The following is a 20,353-nucleotide window of genomic DNA, read 5'->3' as shown; positions in this document are numbered from 1 at the left end:
CACCACATAGTTACATTCAACTTAAATAGTCATCTAGAAGTTACTTGGTACTGTTAACCTTTTATTCATTCAAAACTGACATAATATTCCAGAAAATTAATGGTGTGCGCCCTTTTTTGTGTACTGCAATCTATCTGATTTTATAATTGGGTTGTTTGTTGCAGTCTCAGCCGGGTCCATCAAGGAGTCCATCAAAACTGTCTCAATACTACCCTAGCTCAATGCTGCCACCCCCACCTCCCCCACCCATGGCTCGACCTGTGGCAATCATTCGATCTACAGGTAAACTTTTATTTGGATTTTTTCTTCTTTGCCACAGTGGTACAATAGTTTTCATATTTTTCATAGTGAAAAGATATTGAAACATTTTCTTCCTGTTGTGAGCTGTTACATCATTTTATTTACTATGATATTAAAGTTAACTTTCTTTCCCCACACAAAAGTAGAGCATGAAATGGTGTTCATCTGTTAATTAAATTACTGTGAAAATTTTCAAAAACATCTTTTTATTGTCCAGTTTTTAGGATCACAGAGTGGAGTAGCTGAAAACATGATCAGGCTTTAAATAAGAATATAATTAGTGTGTTTTAATTTTCTTGACAATACATAGTTGGTAAATGTTTCCATAGAAACAAAAACTTAAAGTTATAAATGAAAGGCAGCAATAATTTATTTGTCCAAAGCTGCTTTATGTAGGCACTGAATTTTCCAACTTATAGTGTGAAAACAAGTAATATTATAACTAATAAACATTGCATATTTAATATTATATAGTGAATGCAGTTATGTTTTATCTTTGAGACAGATGATATTTTCTCATTGTTGTATTAATGTTCTCACAGAATGAGCTGTTCAAATGCAAGTTTATTTTAATGTGTGTGTGTGTGTGTGAGTGAGTGAGTGTGTGTGTGTGTGTGTGTGTGTGAGAGAGAGAGAGAGAGAGAGAGAGAGAGAGAGAGAGAGAGAGAGAGAGAGAAGAATGAATTTGTTTTCAAGCACTGTGTTTAGTGTTCAGGATATTCGTTGCTAGAATGTGCAATCATCTTTGAAACCACTTGTATTCTGTATGATTTTTGTTTTTTATGATTTCTGACACGATGCAAAGCATTTCACAGTTTATGAATGGGGAAAATTTGGCATTCCCAGGATACCTCGTAAAAATGTAGAAAGTTCATAGCATTTAGAGTCTGATACATGCAGAAGAAGAAAAAACAATTTAAAAATGTAAACAGCCATCTTTTTAGGTCTAAGTTGTTTATACCATTGGGATTAAGAGAATAAGTCAAGTTTGCCTGTCAATCATATTCATCAAATTACAACAAACTGTCAGTAAATATCCATACTCCTTCTTTTAACTGGTAATATTTCATATGAAAATTGCTAAAACTTCATATTATCCAAAATTTAAATTCAACACTTCATGTAATCACATAGCTATCCATATGAATGTAACTGATATAAGTTAACATATTCCTCTCTCACAACAATTAAAAACTTTGGAATAAGTCAAATAGCTTTAATTTCTATATATCTGAAGCTAACTGTTCATGTTGCAATAATCTTCAAAGCAACCAAAGTTAATAAGGATGGTGGAATATTTTATGTGAGTTGTGTTGGTTGTGGAATTTCTGGAGAGAGAAATTTTTAAGACCCACAAAACATAAAATATCCAAAAGCATTATAATTTGAATATAGTCACTTGTATTATTGTAATAACTGGAACATAATGGCTGGTTCAAATAAGAAGTGTGTAGATGTGACTGTTATTAGAAATTACTGCCAGTTCAGATTCATAAATCCTGTATGTTCATATCTCCTACTACAAAACTATAATTTCCTTCTCTCTCATCAGTACATTGTTTTTATTTTTAAACTCTCATCTATACCATCATGTCTTCTCCATCAGTTTCTGTAACAAATTTTTCATTTAATCCTATGATTGTTTTATTTTAGTCTCCTGATTGTTCCTCTTTCAAATCATTTCTTTTCCTTGCCAATGTTTGCTATTTTTATTTATACATCAATTCCTATTTATTATCTTTTGGCTCTCTTGTACATTCTTGTTGTTCATCAGCTACAGCCTGTACTCCTCCTTTTGTCCTAGATTTTACTTTTAGTATTCTTTTTTTAAACTGGCTGATAGATTAGAGGTAAAGATCACATTTGTGTCTTTTTTCATAAAACTATAAAACTACATGGAAGAAATATAGTAAGCCTTCACCTTCAATGAATTCATTAATTGTTCAAGACCTAGTTCACTTAGTAAACAATTTAGCCTTACAATTAGTTTCAGCTCATCTAATCATAATGTGAAATATACCTTATTTTTCTATTTCTCTGAAGCTAGAAACTTAGAAACAATTTATTTTTTTTGTAAATACATCCTGTACTTGTTGACTTTATGAATGAAATATTTCAAATGTACAGGGTGGAGCTGCAACCTATTTAAATTGTCACTGCAGAAAAAGTTGTGGAATGATACCTTATTTTTCAGGGAAATGACATGTATATAATATGCTTTATGGAAAGATGGTCTGTATAATTATACAGTTGTCATTCTGGTTAGATATTTGTGTTCTCTCATGAGTTGTACAAATTTTCTTTTGAAGCAACAAAACAGTTATGATTTGTTGCTGTACAGTTACTTTCATTTTAGTTCATTACCTACCTATAAGCTTTATTCTAATTGCATAAATCCTCTGAAAATCTCATTATGTTCATAGTAAGACAAATGTGGTATACAAATATATGAAATTGACAAGGGTGATACTGCTTCAGTCCATATAGCCTAATAAATGTTTTGCTGCACTGGTATTTTTAAAATCACTTAACCTTTCTTGGCTATTTATTAGTTTCTGTCTTCTTAATCTTATGGTTTGTACATTTTCTGAAATGAGTAAAATGAACCAGTAGATACTTTGCATACTACTCAGAGTAATTTTTTGTCTTAACTCATTTAATATTTTTATTAAGTCATACATGGACATCATGTAGATTCTGTCAGGTGAGAAAATAATTCTCACCCATTGTATGAAAAAGTTTTTCACAAAATTCTTGCCGTGAAGTTTCACTATAGTAGACTAGTACATATTTTCACAGACTGTAACAGTTTCCCAAGAGATTGTGCATTGTGTGTCGTATATTTGTAAACTAATATATTACGATAGAATAGCTCTAAACAGATTCAAGACACTCCATACCCTGAGCCATTTTTAGACAAGAAAACTGTAGAACAAGAATCGCTGATGCATTAAGTGAGAGATGCTGCAGTGATACATTGTGGGGGGGGACTGAGTTCCCCACTTTATCTTAGACTTTTTTAAGTTCATACAAACTACTTTGAAGTCAAGTTAGGGTTTTTTTATCAGTCAGCTGATTTTGTGCTTCTTCCACCTCTAATGATATTCCTTGAGGTTTCAGGATTGCAGCCAGATAATTTTGACTTCTTGCCACAATATTTTGGCTGGCAACCATTCACCCATCTTCAGGTGAGTGTCTGCCACTGGAGACTGCCAGTTCATGATGTCGGCTTTATAGCAAAAATTGGCATGGAGACACACGAATATTGGCGGCCATCACAGGAGCATCTGCTATCAAAATCTGCACCCTCTGCAAATAATGTTCCATACTTGACACACAGGCGCATGTGTAAAGGTGAAACTACATGTCTGCCCTCTGTCGTAATGCACACTTGTGGCTATAAAAACAACTCGCCACACTGGCAAGGAATTTTGTAAATTCCAGCCTCCCACAGTAGTATGACTTGTAGTTTCACCTTTACACATGGATCTGTGTGCCAGAGGGCATGCCAGAGGGCATAAATTTCAATAGAGGACACTCTTGTGACATCTGCCAATGTGCATGTGTCCCCACACCAATTTTTGCTGTAAAGCTGACACCATGAACTAACAATCTCCTGTGGTGGACATTCACCTGAAGATGGCTGAACAGATGCCAGCTGAAATATTGTGGCTAGAAGTCAGCAGCTGTAATCCAAAAACCTAATAGAATATTCAGTATGCTGGGAAAAGTTCAAGAATCACATCTCTAATTATGTTACCATTACATCTAACAAACATTTTGTCTATTTTAGACTCTAATGTCTTTCAAAATTATTTAGTCCAATATTTTTCTTTGACCACAGAGCACTTGCAATAATCAGTAATATATTTGCCAAATCACAGCATAGTGTGTCTTGTGCACTTCAACTGAGTGAAGAGCACCTGTTCACTTCTGAATATCTGAAAATTGTCTAACGGTCAAAACTGGTCATGGATAAATTTTGGTGCAAATACTGCTGAGTTCCAATAGAAGGGAATTTTTTAATTCTGCTTCTTCTTTATTGTAATTTATGTGATACTTATACCAAATTACCCTTAAATTATTAAATGATTTTAGGATTGTAATCATTTTGTTGTAGAAGGGCTATACAAGAAACTCTGGTAGTGACTGTTTAGTGGTGAAAAACTATTCACTTCGGTATATATACATTGTCATCTCACAAATCTGACCCAATACATTTTCTCTAGAAACACAAATACCCCTTTTAACATGTCTGGTGCAGTTAACTTCATTTTTTGAAACAGAGGTTGTCAATATTGTGTTGAGGTAAGTTCATGGACAGCAATGAAACAGTTACAAGGATTGGCAATAACTCTAACTGACTGATGAAAATAAATTTCCTTACAGTTTACTCTCAAAACATTTACATATAAATTGTGAGACTAAAAGTTATGAGAGCACCAAATTAATTACAGTGAAAAAATTTTATCTTACCACATATTCTGGAATATCTTTGTAACAATAACAAAAAACTAATATGTTTCTTTAAAAAATAACAAATATGAAAAGAAAGAGAAAAGCCTATCAGTTACAGATTAGCTAGTATGATATTCCAATCTTATTTCTTTTTGACCTGTGTAAATAGACACTGCTATGTGTATAGTATACCATTGCATGCTTATGTTGCAATTTTTTAATACGAAAACCAATGAGGCTGAAAGGGAGAACTGTTAATTCAGTGGTGAAAAAGATGCAGGGTGAATGTTTAATTATGGGAATATGTGATTTCATAGCCAGCGAATTGAAAGATCCAGTTTTACACAAAGTAGGAGGAAGTATTCAACACATATCTCAACAAGACAATAATTACCGGAACACCAGAAAGGCTCAAGAAGTTACAGAAAATGCTCCAGTTGAAGAATTTCAGCAAGAATTGCCTGACACGGTAGAAGGAACAGGTGAATAACATACAATTTCTTTGTTAAAATTTAGGTGTGCTTCTTACTATGTTTGGCAATGGATATTCGACAGCATTTTGAATTGTGGATGGTTACATGGACATAATATAGGGAACAGCATCCATAATATAGAACTTGAAATTGTTATTAATAGAGATTTAGATTTGTGTTATACATTTTCTCTTGAAAGCATTTAGTAGACCATAGATTTTAAAGTATTTTGCTTTTATAAGATATTTTCATTTGATCATGTATGAACTATGAACCATGATTAAAATCAGATTACAACATTCTTCAGCTTAATGGCATTTATGTTTTTAGAGTGTTCTTCCTCTTGCATGTTTTGAGTGGTCTAAGTATTAATCTATGATGGGACTGGTATGAAAAACACTTAGATATATTGTACATCATCTTCTTATTTCCTCAAAATTAAGACTTATTGTGCACTGTTAACATATTTTTCTCCATTTGTTTTTAGGTGATATATCATCTGATGAAAATGTGGATATAATAAGGCAGACTTCAGCTCAGAAAATGAGAGGTAAATAAAATTTTCACATATGTTTCATTCATTTAGACGAACATAGAGGCAGGAAAATCAAAAACTAGTTACTACAAAGTTTTATTTTCACTAAAGTGTGGGTAATAGATAGACAATGCTTCAAAATTTTAACAAGTAATCCATTATCAGCAGTCAAATTCCCTCTTTTTTATTTTCTAACTAGTTTTTTCTGGCTCAAGAAACTAATTACCAAAAGTGGGATGCAATACAAAAATGTTAGTTAATTCCTGTGATTATATGAGTACATTTAATGAAAAATGGTACTCACTTTTAATGAGAACCTTACATGGTTGGTAGAGCTGTATACTATGTTAAAACATTTGATCACTGGTGATTCATTTCCAACTTCCAAGGAAAGTATCACGTCAATATACTCATACAAAACTTTAATGGACCACACTGTGTACTGGTAAATTTACGTCAATAATTGATGCAAATCAGAACTGTTTAGTAACCACTATTCTGGCACACCAGTAAGTCTCTTTTGCTTTTTGAGTGCTTTTCCTTTGCTTTTGAGTTGAGAGCGTCTATTTTATGGCTCTGCTTTAAATGAGTATATACAACAAAAATACATAACTACACTTAAGACTGTTTACACATAAATGACACATACAAATTGTCTGGTTACTATTGCCAAATGTGGTGATGCAGCAGTTAGCGCACTGGACTCACATTTGGGAAAAAAGTGCTTCACATCCTCATCCTGCCATCAAGATTTATATTTTCCGTGATTTCCCTAAATTGCTCCAGGCAAATACTGAGTGGTACTTTTGAAAAGGGTGTGGCCCATTTCCTTCCCATCCTTTTACAATTAGAGCTTGTGCTCCATGTCTGATGACTGCACTGTCAATAAAATATTAAACTCTAATCTTCCTTCAGTCCTTTCGTTGGTGTCTGTTGTTAAGACAGTGTAGCATTAAAATTGGCAGTCAGTCACAGAAACTGCCTTCAAAGTTAATCGTACCAGTTGCTTTACTGCATAATAACAAGTAGAGATGTTCCAGTATGGTAGAGACCACTAAATCAACTACATATCCAATAAAATCTTCTCAGTTTACAAACTTTTGACAACTGTCTCCACCATTGTCATCGGGAGTTTATATGGATGTAATGGCAACATCTGGAATTTTCCAGAGAGGGCTGGAATGGTGCATGGCAAGTCTGGCAGCCTCTAGTGCAGGACTGCTGCAGGACTGAGTGATGTCACTTGGCGTGAGTGACCAGTGCCACGTTTGAAACTGCCTCTCCCATGTCCCTACAAGTGTCAAGCCTATGTCTTTGCAAAGACGTAGACTTGATGCTTGCAGGTATGCGGGAGGGGCAGTTTCAAATGTGGCATCTGCTGCTCACATCATGTGATGTCACTCGATCCCATGGCAGGATGGAACCACTAGGATCTGCCAAGTTCGTTTTATGTCCATGCACCACTCTAGCCCTCTCTGGAAGGTTCCATATGCTGTCATTACATCTAAATAAGCAGACCAACCCTGCCAGCCCCTGCAGTCAGTGATTTCGACTCCTGATGACGATGATAGAGACAGCTGTGGAAAGCTTGAGTGTTTCATTCAAAATGACGTGGCTTATAAACCAAGAAGATTTTATTGAAGCACACCACCATGAAAAATTCAGAGGACACAACTCCATATTCATCCTAATTCATCACAATAATAATATTGTGATTGCTTCTCAGATTTGGTTATTGATAACGTGATACCAGTATCTGAGTTTAATTTGTACAGCACTGAAAATGATCACTATGTGATCGAAAATCGATTCTGCTATCAATAAAACATCAATATTATGAGCAATGCTGACCTTCTTTTTAATTTAGATATGTTGTGTCTTTTCAAAATTAATGGTAAAACTATTTGCAGATACTTACCATTTCTTCTGTTGCTGTATGTATGCTTGGATTGATTACAATGTTAGTGCCATGTGCAAAAGTTTCCTGCTTCTTGTATATTAGATGAAAGATCATTTACATATATGAGAGACAATAGCAGACATAAGCCTGAGCATTGGGGAACCCCATATGTCATTTCTCCCCAATCAGAATAATGTCCCTTTAGTGCATTTGTTGAATTAGTAAGTACAACTTTGGTATATTCTTTTGGTTAGGTATGACATCATCCATTGGTTGGTTTTTCCATCAATCCCATAAACCTTTTGTTTGTCTAGTAGAATACTGTAATCCAAACAGTCAAATTCCTTAAATAGATCACAGAAAATATCAACCAGTGCTATTTTGTTGTTTAATGCTTGTAAAGCTTTGTGAGTGAACATTATATCTTGTAATCTCAATGTTGCTTCTCCTCCATTTTCCAGCCATTGAGTCTGGCTTGTTACTATGATTCAAAATGTTTACATGACTTGTGTGTCAACATTCACTATGTGACCTGATGTTATAAGTTTGCTTCATTTCCTGTACATGTATGTGTGTGTGTGTGTGTGTGTGTGTGTGTGTGTGTGTGTGTGTGTGTGTGTGTGTGTGTGTCGTGGTCATGATACCATATTTGTTGCTGTTTACCAGATTTACAATCACCATTCAATCGACCTACAGTGTTGAGGTGTCAATGGCACAAATAATATTAGTTTTTCCATGCAATTTTGTAATCAATTCATTTATCTGTCTATTTTTCCTAAGTCTAACTAATAGGCATTCCAAAAGAATTATTTTCTCTCGCTGACATGCAATCAATGCTTCAAGTTCATGAGAATATTTTTCATGAAGAGTTTGGCTAGATCCAATGTAAGTTGATGAATTACAATTGAAAACATGTCTTACACCCTGTAGTTATGTTGGCAATGCAGATTCCATACTACTTACTAAATATATGTCACATTCGCTTAACCCTCAACATATAACTTATGTGAAAATGCATCTAAAGAAGTATTAGTCTTGAAGAAAAGTGTGCTAGATTTGATTACCTGTTTTTGCTTTTTCATTTGGGTGCAACCTCTTTTTCATGTCATTGCTGTGAGGTCACAAACAAAGTCATTTCAATTGAAACAAGATAGCTTTGATGATGTAGGAATAAAACTTCCTACATTTAGTCTTCATTAGTTTCAAGAGCTGCCTGTGGACTACAGTATCTTGTGAATCAGTCTGTTTCCTTGTGTATTTTCTGAGTTGTCTAGTATCACTGGACTAACTTCATCTCTAGAATAGTACTATGTCCCAATGACAATAAATTCAGTCTCTGCAACTGTAGAGGAGTATTTGTGTAACTTTATGACTTTTTTATGTGCAAAATGTAGACTAGTAACACATTAGACAAACAAATGAGAAGATTTGTATCATAACCAAACATACTTGAAAGATTCGTGCTCATGTTTGTAATAGGTTGTCCAGATTGAGCATAGTTGTTGGCAGTTTTACTCACATATATAATTGTCATTCCGTTTCTGTCCTTTCTGCTTCAGGTATGTAATGTAAGAAATATAACTTAACAGATTAGCCTCAGTTAGACAGCACTTTTTCCCCTCAAAACTTCTGTTAAGACTTTAGGAACAACGAAAACGATACAAAAATGTAAGTGCCAAATCCAAAATAAGCAAGTTCTCCTGAAATAATACTAGTGAAAAGAAGGAGTGATAAGTACCTTCTCACTGTTTGGTATTCATAGGTAGAATTTTTCCACAAGTATGAAATGAGATTGTTTCTACATATGTTTTGGGGCTTGCATTCCCCTGTTGTACCATATGTTACCATACTTTCCATAAATCCATCTCTTTCAGTTAAAAAATGTCGCTGAGTCCTGTGAGAACTTAAGCCTAGTTCTTGTGAAAAAGTTAATTATAATTGCTTTGCATGTTATAAACTGAACACATTGTGTTTTGTCAATGTTAACATATCACCTGTTTTTCTGTGAAACACATACTGTACTAACTGTATCTTCTATGCAGTGTACTAATTCTTCCCACTGACATAACAAAAAAGCTGTTGCTGTGTTCATTCTCACCTCATCTATGAACCAAAATGCGTCAATTGGAGAGAGAAAATACCATTATCTCCACTACAAGAGAGGGGCAAAAGTGAGAAAAGTTAAAATAAAAAAGATCCTCAATATAAGAAATGGGACCTTGTCAACTTCCATATGGATGGAACATAGCATAATAGATAGTCATAGTTCTACCAAATCAATAGTCCAGTTGTTATTTAGGACAATGTGTCAACCTGGGGACAAAGGTCATCTTGGTTGAATCCTAGGATGTTAAGGGTTGATTGTACTAGTGAATTTATGACTGTTTTGGGAGATTTCTCATATTAACCTTGTTGAATGCTGGCCTGGGTCACACTTTACCCAAACAATCCAAAAATGCAGCTTTCAAAATGTTTTATTGAACATTAATTATACCAGTCAACTTCAAAAATTGGAAGGCATAAAAAAATCAAAAAATGCATTAATATATTCACCTGTGAAGTTTTGTAAGCAAAGGTTCCTAAACTTAATAAGCAGTTTTAATTTTTATTTCCTCTTGCTTAATTTTTAGGTATATTAATCATAGGCAGTCTTGCTGGTTATTTTTCTTAATAATCAACTGGATTATGCTCACTGAGAATGCTTCTGTGCATTTTTTTATGACTTCATCTGCATCTATATTCCACAAGACACTTTATTTTGTGGCAGAAACAATGTACACAACTATAATTTTTTGCATTTCCTGTGCTATTCTTGAATGGTGAGCAGGAAAAATGATTGTCAGTGAGTATCTCCACAAGCTCAAATTTCTCAAGATTTCCCTCTCGTGGAAATTTTGCAAGATATATGTGCAGAAAATAATTATGTTCCCTGACTCTTTTTGCATGATCCACAACAGCTCCCTTGTAAGTTTGCCCCTGAAGTTTGATGAGCTGCACTTGCTGCAGTAATGTGATGATATGTGGCTTTGTTTCTGTGATTCTTCTCTAAGTTATCCATTAAATCAACCTGATAAAGAGCCCCAGACAACACTTTAGATTTGACCAAACAACAGTTTTATTACTCTCTCTTTCATAGAGGAATTACCTTTCTGTAGACTGTCCCAATGAATCACAATCTGTCATCTGCACTTCCTACAACAAGTTTTATTCAATTGATTCAATTAGATTGGTATGGGGCATCTTCCTAGATATTTTTTAATTGTTACTGTTTCTGGTAACTGATCATCATTCAGTTAACCAAATAACAGTGGGTCTTTTCTCTTATTTATGTACATGTTACATTCATTTATGTTTAGGCTCAATTGCCAGTCTCTTCACTAAATATCAGTCATCCACAAGTCTTTCTCATTGTGATTTTTCTCTATACAAAATTATTATCTTCAGAAATTTATGGGGATTTTGATATTATTCACTAAATCATTTACAAACATTATAAATAAGAATGACCCTATAATACCCCACTTGGCAATGATGAAAATTACTTTCACATCTGACAACTTCTTCATGCTAAAAATGACCTATTGGGTTTGCTCTACTAGGAAATCCTGAAACCTCTCACAAATCTGCTCCAGTAGTCCAAAACTTATATTTTGTTCACAAGTCAACAATGTGGAAATGTATCAAATGTGTTACAGAAATCAAGAAACATGGCATCAACCCGGGTTCTATTATCTGCTGTCTTATGAATCTCATAAATGAATAAAGGAAACTGAATTTCACCAGACTTCCTGTATTACAAATCCATGTTGATTCCTAAAAAGAAAATATTTGATCCTCAAAATGCTCATAAATGTCTTAAATATTGTTATTGACTGTGTTTATAAAATAAATAATCTGTAGGCTTTCTGTGTGTTACCAAAGAAGATTATCTAGTTAGTATATATTACTAACTGTCTGGAATGCAAGAGAAGGGTTTCTGTTAGATTAAAGGCTTAGTATCTCGCATGTCATTTGAGGTTCCAGGACCTTGTTCCTGTAATGGAATTTTTTAACACATCCTCTATTTTCTGTTCTGGACATAAACAGCAGGATATGGTTTGCTATAAAATGTCATTTCTATAGTTCATAACATGTGTTATGAATCAGTGACATATGGTGAGCGCATCACATATTAGCCCAGTACTGTAATATATACAGTTTTGTGGCTAGAACAACTGCTGATTTTCAGTGATCTACAGATTCTTAGTGAATTTGTTGGTTGTACCTTTGATATTTTTATCCTATCACGATACATGCTACATCTGTCTGATAACTGTATTACTATTTTTATTTTCATTTCAGTCCTAGCTTTCTGACACTGTTAGTGTGAATTCACTAAAACAGTGAAAAAGCATTCATGTCTTTCACAGCAAGCTCTTAACACATTACTTTGGCTTTATTAATGGAGGGATAAACACACACACACACACACACACACAACTTCATAGGACTGATGCTCAGACTGTATGCTGCAGAACTTGAGTTGTCAGTAGTGTTAGTGTCGTGACTTACCATTAGGCACATGTACTGGTACAAAGACGTACGGTTGAAATGCAAGCATCTTTGTGCATTACAGTTGCAGTCAGTCAGCAAGGGTCTGGAAATGTGAGCAGGGCTTTACTTTTAAAGCTGTTTTGTCGAAACAACAGCAATAGTGCAGCTGCTTTTTGTGAGTATCGATCCATTGAAGGAATATGGAAAGGTCCTCTTTCTACATCAGGCTTGAAGAACATGATTCAGAAGTTTGAATTAACTGACAATTTGGGAATTGCGCATGGGAGACACCAACGGCCAATTGTGCCAAAAAGTGTTGAAGAAATTACTGTTGAAACTTCCTGGCAGATTAAAACTGTGTGCCCGACCGAGACTCGAACTCGGGACCTTTGCCTTTTGCGGGCAAGTGCTCTACCATCTGAGCTACCGAAGCACGACTCACGCCCGGTACTCACAGCTTTACTTCTGCCAGTACCTCGTCTCCTACCTTATTGTTGCCATGGCTGAGAATGGTGGACACAATGTGCGAGCTTCAAGCATTGAGTGAGCTGTGTCATGACAGCTGGACATTCCGTGATCCACTGTTCAAAAAGTGCCACAAACAATTGTGAAATGGTATGTCTAGTGCATTTCCAAGCTGTCATGGATGCAGATGGTCATTAAATTGAACAACATTTGTAAGCTGGAATGTAAACATGGTATGCAATTAACAAATGTTAACCTCTCATGTGGAAATTAAAATGTTTTTCTTTCAATGGTTTATTCATTACTTCTCTTCCACAAATGTTTTCACTAAGTTCCATTGTTGCATGATCACTCATTGTTCATTTGGGCCCACTCAAGTAGCCAAAGTTTAATTATAACTACCCTGTATTATACACATAAGAGATAGCAGAGAGGAGCAGAAACCACAAATCAATTTTAGACCCAACATCACAATGGTACCTAAAAGGAGTGACTAGACACAGGCAAACTGTTTCTTCAAGAAACATGCAATGTGCTCTACATAGTAGACTTCACAGGATAGAAGGGAAATAGTTTATAAAGCACAACAAGACCTGCCAAAGCTCCTCATGTTGCTATCAGCACTTTATGTCCAGTTGTTACTAAGTGAAACCTTTGTGTATGAAAATGAAAATCAAAGATTTCATTGCTGGTATTCCAACAATTAGTTTAAAGTACACATGACCAAACACTGGGCATATCCTTCAGTGAAGAGTGATAAACTAAATAGATAAAAGAAGTTGAATAATTGTTATAGGTTCCACTTAGCTCTACCACAAAGGTCAACATTTTTTTGATTGCTATATGGGCAATTTTAATTTGTGTAATTTCTTTTTCATTTTTATTTTTGCATAGGAGATTTACAAGATTGTCATAACACATATTAAATTGTAACATAGATGATGTAATTAGAGGTTTTATCTGTTCACTGCTTAAATACTGTTATTGAGTAGTTCTGCCAGAATGCCAAATTTTTATTTAAATTTCACTGTATATAGGCTACTGAAGATGTACTGATGTATGTCTTTCACATTCACTCTGTGAAACAGATATTTTGTAATAACTTAATATTCGGTGCAAATGAAGCAGACATTTATTTTGAATGCATATTTCACTGTAAAAAAACAAAGCTTTAAATGAATTCTACCCTGCATTGCTTGGTAGAAACAATCCCAAAGCATACAGTAGGAGATGATTATGCCAGAGAATTTACGATGAACTGTGAAATTCACAGCCACAATTCAAGAGGGCTAATTAATTTCCACATAGCCTATGCGTCTCTGTTTAGGGTTAAGAAACAACTTTTGTAGTCCAGTGCATTTGTTTTTAACATATTACTGACAAACATGAGGCACAATAATTAAGGCCTAAGATTCAGAATTATGAGGAATGGTGGTCAAAAGTAACTTATCTGTGGTTTTCCAAAACTGATTAAGGCAAATCCTGGAATGGTTTCTGGGAAAAGGATGCACACACACACACACACACACACACACACACACACACACACACACACAGAGAGAGAGAGAGAGAGAGAGAGAGAGAAAGAGAGAGAGAGAGAGATTTGGATTATTTTAAATCAAAAATAATACATGAATATTATAAAGAAAAACACTGCTTTTTTAAAAGAAAAATTATACTTAGATCATTGGTATTAACTACAGTTATCAGTTAATAAGCACTGTTTTGTAGTTCTTCAGTTTCTGATGCACTAGTGAAATATATCATTAGGCATATTTTTTCTCCACAAGGTGTTTGATGATTAAAAGTATGAACTAGTTTCAGTCTAATTGTGTAAGAGTAGCAAATGATCGTAGCTATCTCCAGGAATGCTGACAATATTTTTCTTCAAAAGAGCTGAATATTGAGACATGACAAGTAAAACAATTGGATAAAGGTTTAGACTGTTGGTTGAGTTTATGTACCATACAGCTGACCAAGAAATTGTGAAAATTGTGAAATGTCCATTATTTCTTTTCCTTTTTTGCTAATATTATGAAGATCTTAAAAAATAAAAACTTTAATTTAAAATAAAATGTTGTTTGATCCAGAATAACCTTTATTGGAAATTTTCAACTTAAAGCTCAAAACAATTTTGAGATGTGTTAAGAATAAAGGTAGTGAAAGTGAAAAAGCTTTGTTTTCTGACTTGGAATCCCACCTCATTTTGTGCTTCATTAGTGTGAAGAATATGGTGGTAAAATATGAGTGGAAAGAGAAGATCCTATGTCTTGAACAGTCCAGCTACATAAACTGATTGAATTTGATTAATTATTGTGTGATCATTAAACATCTTTTTTTACAATAATGTGATGGAGCCCTCAAAAATAATTTTTTATGCTCTGGTATTGATGAATGACTTCTTGGAAATTTGAGAAAATACTACAGAGGTGGTAATAATAGTTATGTGTGGTTGGTTAAAGCTAGTTATCAACATATGAGAGATTGTTTATCAATTTAATGACTTCATCAGAATGTAAAAGTTGTTAAATCCTTAAGAAATATTGTTCATTTAAATGTGCATCTCAACATCTTTCTTTTAACCTTCATAAGTTCCAAATTATGTAGCTCTGTACTGGGTCCATTTCATACTGTTAATAATCTGTCAGGATTCATAGCCTGGAACAATACCCATATCCAAAAATGCTTCCTGATTTTAAGATGTGGTATCAGTATAAAGTGAAGTAACATTTGCGAGAAAGATTAGTTTTGATCCTGGATCTATGAAAAATAAAAGTTCATTGTAATTCAACTCAGGTCAAACCAATTTTTTTCAATATTTTGGAAGCTATATGTTATTAGAAAGTATAATAATAATGGAAATTCGTGGATGGAGTACTGCATAAAAAAAGGAAAGGCAACCACTCAACCTATAGCAGGTCAATGCATGGAGCACAGAAACACGATTCACACAGGCTTTGAATCACTAGCTCTTGTTCTAACAACAGTACACACGCAAGCACACAGACACTGAAATGCACCCATCTGTGGCTACCACAAGAGACTTGCCATGGACGCTGGAGTGTACGTTTGAGTGTCTGTGTGGTTGTCAGCATGAATGTGTGTAGTGCTGCTAGGAAAAGAGCTGGTGCTTGGTGCTTCTGTGCTCCGTGCATCGACCTGCTGGAAGTGAGTAGTTGCCTTTCCTTAATTTTACATGTTATTAAAAAGTGTGTGTTCTACTTGGAAGTTATGAAATTCTCTGGTTTCATTTATTGTAACAGGCAAAGCATTAAAAAAATATTTTGGGTAGGTAAAGTACACTTTTCTTCTAAAAGCGTTTTGTGTATGTGTGTCTCTCTGAAAGTCACCTTTGTTTCTTGTTCCATAGTTATGAACCTGTTTGTTCAATGTTGAAAACTTTTGGTACGATTTCAGAAAGTGCGTGCATGTGCACGTGCGCACACACACACACACACACACACACACACACACACACACACACACAGCCTTACACATATAAGCCCTGAAGTGTCATTATATTAAATTAGTTATTATATAAATTATTTAAATATGTGCCAGCAGAAATTTTTCATGGGAAGGAGGGTATGGGCAAGACTGTAAAATTGCAATTTTTTATATAAATGAGTTGGTGAGTTGTCAGACATGTGCTACAGGAACAAAATATAGGTGACACAAAAAACCTACTATACCCCAGAGAACTGTAGGTTATCTTCTCAGATTCTGTTATTCCAAACTTTAGAAAAACATTTGACATGGTGCCCCACTGCAGGCTATTAACAAAGTTATGAGCAGATGGAATAGGTTCCCACATATGTGAGTGGCTTGAAGGCTTCTTAAGTAGCACAACCCAGTACATTGTCCACATTGGCAAGTGTTCATCAGAGACAAGGATATTGTCAGAAGTGCTTGAGGGGAATGTGGTACTTGTACAGTATTAAATATAGGCCTAATCAACAAAATACTGAGCTAATAATAAAGTACATACAGAACTGAACACACACTTTTTAATAACATGTAAAATTAAGGAAAGGCAACTACTCACTTCTCTCAGGTTGATGCACGGAGCACAGAAACACCAAGCACTAGCTCTTTTCCTAGCAGCACTATATAGGTAAATGATGTGGTGTAGATGATGAGCAGCAATCTGCAGCTTTTTGCTGATGATTCTGTGGTACATGGGAAAGTGTCATCATTGACTCTAGGAGTATTTAGACAAAGTTTTTAGTTGGTATGAAGAATGCCAGCTAGGTCTAAATGTACCTAAATATAAGTTAGTACAGATGAGCATGCAAAACAAAGTCGTGGTATTCAAATATAGCATTATTAGTCTGCTGCTTGACACAATTACATTGTTTAAATGTCTGGGTGTAGTGGCGGCTGGTGTTCATTTACATTGGTGGGGCCTAGATAAAAAGTCAATAAGTTTTATAACAGAATTCCTCTGAATTGTTTGTTATATAACCTTCATTTATGTCATACTGCTTTAAACAGTAGAAAAATAGTAAATATGGTAATTATACAGTATTAAATATAGGCCTAATCAACAAAATACTGAGCTAATAATAAAGTACATACAGAACTAAACCCAATTTTTGTGTGTGTCATGTTTGTAATACTGTAGTTGGTTGACATGCACCTAACTGCTTGATTTCTAGCTTCTCTTCCATACTTATAAATTAAATGTCATTTTTAACAAACAATCTACCTTATTAATTTTAAAATCATTGTAAGAATTTTCGAGTTTCAATCACAGAACTCCATAATATGGAACAGTACTGTGATGGACCTGTTTGATGTTTGCAAAATTTCCCATTGATGAATGATACTGGGGGGAATGCAGGACTGAACATGCGAGATTTGGGTTATGTGTCAACAGAGCACTTAATTCATACAGCAGCTACCTAAACAGATAGCTCATGTTCAGAAATGTAGATTTTACTGGTACTTTTCCACTGGCATGTAGGATCTCAAAGATTGGCCACAGGGTCTTGAAGCAAATAATATGCTGTTTGACCAAAGACTTCCTATTCATACCGATTTCTGCCAACTGACAACTGGAGTTGATCTGTTTAAGCTAGACTGCTTGAAGGATAGAATAATAAGAGAATGGGAAATAGATCTCATGTATAACACATCATTTCAACTCATTTAAATTACCTGTGAGGAAAGCATTAAATGAGAGCTACATATGTCATTTTGAAAAATATGTAGCAGATTTTGGTGCCAAATATAACAGAACTATTGATATAGCAGAGCTGGTTAATGAAGTAGCTGCCTTCAAATTTCAGTAGCAAGAGCTGATGAAGAACAATGACACAGATTTCCATGTGGATATTTTGAATTTGTTTTTGATGTATGGATTATGAAATGCTTATCCATGCATTAAAATAGCTTTGAGGATGTTCATGACAATTTCAATACAGTTTTGGCAAATTAAATGTGATAATAAACTACTTATGGTAGAGTTTATGTTGTTCTCTATATACATAAATGATTTGGCAACAGGGCTGGCAGCAGCCTGTGGTTGTTTGCTGATGTTACTGTGGTGGAAGGTAAGGTGCCAAAGTTGAGTGACTGTTGAAAGATCCAAGACTCCTTAGACAAAATTTGTAGTTAGTGTGATGAATGGCAGCTAGCTCTAAATGTGGAAAAATGCAAGTTAATGTGGTTGAGTAGGAAGAACAAACCTTTAATGTTTAGTTACAGTATTACTAATGTCCTGCTTGACACAGTCAAGTCATTTAAATATGTCTATGTAATGTTGCAAAGCAATATGAAATGGAATGAGAATGTGAGAACTGTGGTATTAAAGGCAAATGGTCAACTTCCGTTTATTGGGAGAATTTTAGGAAAAAATTGTTTACCTGTAAACCTAGCATATAGGACACTGGTGTGACCTATTCTTAAGTGCTACTGAAGTGTTTGGGATCCCTACTGGGTCAAATTGAAGGAAGACATTGGAGCAATTCAGAGGTGGGCAGCTAGATTTGTTACCAGTAGGTTTGAACAACATGGAAGTATTATGGAGGTGCTTCAGGAATTCAAATGGGTATCCCTGAGGGGAATACAGTGTTCATTTTGAGAAACACTATTGAGAAAAATTGCAGAGCCAGCATTTGAAGTTGACTGCTGAATGATTCCATTGCTGCCAACATACATTGCCCATAAGGATCACAAAGATAAGATTCTAGAAATTCTCATATGGAGGCATATAGAAGTCTTTTTTTCCTTGCTCGATTTCCAAGTGGAATTGGAAAGGAATTGACTCATAGTGGTACATTGTACCCTCTGCCATGCACTGTACGGTGGCATCCAGAGTATCTATGTAGACGAGGATGTAGCTCTAGGGACAGACTGTCTAGCTTTCTTGTTGATGGAATACAACACAGTCGCTAAATTTGACTTCAGTGACATATCAGTGCATTTGCTGTGCTCAAAGTGAGGAAATGGGCAGTAAAATTACAGTAAGAACACAATTCCTGGAAATGGTGTTCTCAACACTGAAATATAGCTTTTTTTTTTTTTTTTTTTTTGTTAATGACTCATATGTTGTTAACAGTTTCATTCTTCATTGTACATTATGATAAAATCATTGTACAGTAGCCACCGCAAAAAATAAACATAGATTTTGTTTTACTTGCAATCCTTTAGGAGGAAATGTTGTAAAATTTGTAGTGTGTATCTACAGAGGTACATCCAATTTGATGTGTGTATAATTTTTCATCCATATAGCTCATTCAAATAACATTTTCAATATCACTTCATTTTTATGAAACCTACATTACAAATTATGAAATTTCCTATACCTGTGTGGCAAAAAGAGGGGGGGCAGCTTATGCAGTTCTGCAAGGGGCATAGCATCTCCTTAATACAACTTTGGCTATGGGTCCAAGCCAGCAGCCCCTGAACATTGTGTAGATGAGCAGCCATGAGGGCAAGGAAGGGAGAGACAACAGGGTTCACTGGGGTGTAGAGAATGGGGGGAGGGGATTGGGGGGGGGGGGGGGATTGTATGTGTGAAATACTCCAACCAATGGGCCCACCCAAGCTGGCCTTTTGCTATGATATGGTGAGGGCTGAAGAAGAGTATCAAAAATGGCTTCGTCACTTTTAAGTTTGAAAATACATTTAGCTGTACCATTGTTTCCGCAGAAGATCACACCATATCTAAACAAGCTGTTCATATATGCATAATAGGCTCACAACAAAACTCAGTGCTACAACTGTCCCATAGCATTCTTAGTACACATCATCATTTACATAGCTGTTTTGTTCAAAAATTCTAGATGATTTTCTCATCTCAAGTGTTCATCCATCCAATTACCAAAAAATTTGTCATGTGCAACTTGTGTAATATTGCAATTCTCTAACTGAACTCTCACGATGCTTGTAACTTAAACTCTGTTATTACTGAAATTCATCTATACCATTTTACTTATTTACATCCAACATATTATCTACAAACCACTCTCTGGCCTCATTTACTGTCATAGAGACTTTCTGCTGAATGTCGTCCTTAGTGCGTCCTTCATAGAAATACTGTTGTCATTGGCAAATAAAAATGCATTTGCTCTCATCAAGTGGCTTGATGAATCACTGATATATACCAGGAATAAAAGAGGACTTAACTCAGAACCCTGGGCACTCCCATATCTAAATTTTTGTACTTGAAAGGTATTCTGTGTC

At 35.0% G+C, this 20,353-nt stretch overlaps 1 protein-coding gene across 22 annotated transcripts in view; it reads left to right on the top strand.

Moving 5' to 3' along the window:
* The window catches only part of LOC126298847 (nuclear factor 1 X-type), a 1,745,828-nt gene that overhangs the window by 1,700,506 nt on the left and 24,969 nt on the right, over positions 1-20,353 (top strand). For 9 of the 22 annotated variants that reach the window (XM_049990348.1, XM_049990347.1, XM_049990344.1 and 6 more), the window contains 2 exons: positions 165-282; positions 5,719-5,781. In XM_049990348.1, the coding sequence (XP_049846305.1) occupies positions 165-282; positions 5,719-5,781 (181 nt within the window). Of the gene's footprint in view, positions 1-164; positions 283-5,075; positions 5,241-5,718; positions 5,782-20,353 lie in introns of all 22 variants that reach the window. The other 13 variants (XM_049990351.1, XM_049990341.1, XM_049990338.1 and 10 more) reach the window with 2 other exon arrangements.

The sequence above is a fragment of the Schistocerca gregaria genome, chromosome X, assembly GCF_023897955.1.
Source record: "Schistocerca gregaria isolate iqSchGreg1 chromosome X, iqSchGreg1.2, whole genome shotgun sequence".
Classification (NCBI taxonomy): domain Eukaryota; kingdom Metazoa; phylum Arthropoda; class Insecta; order Orthoptera; family Acrididae; genus Schistocerca; species Schistocerca gregaria.
The sequence above is the reverse complement of the archived record's forward strand: the minus strand, read 5'-3'. Positions and strand labels throughout refer to the sequence as shown.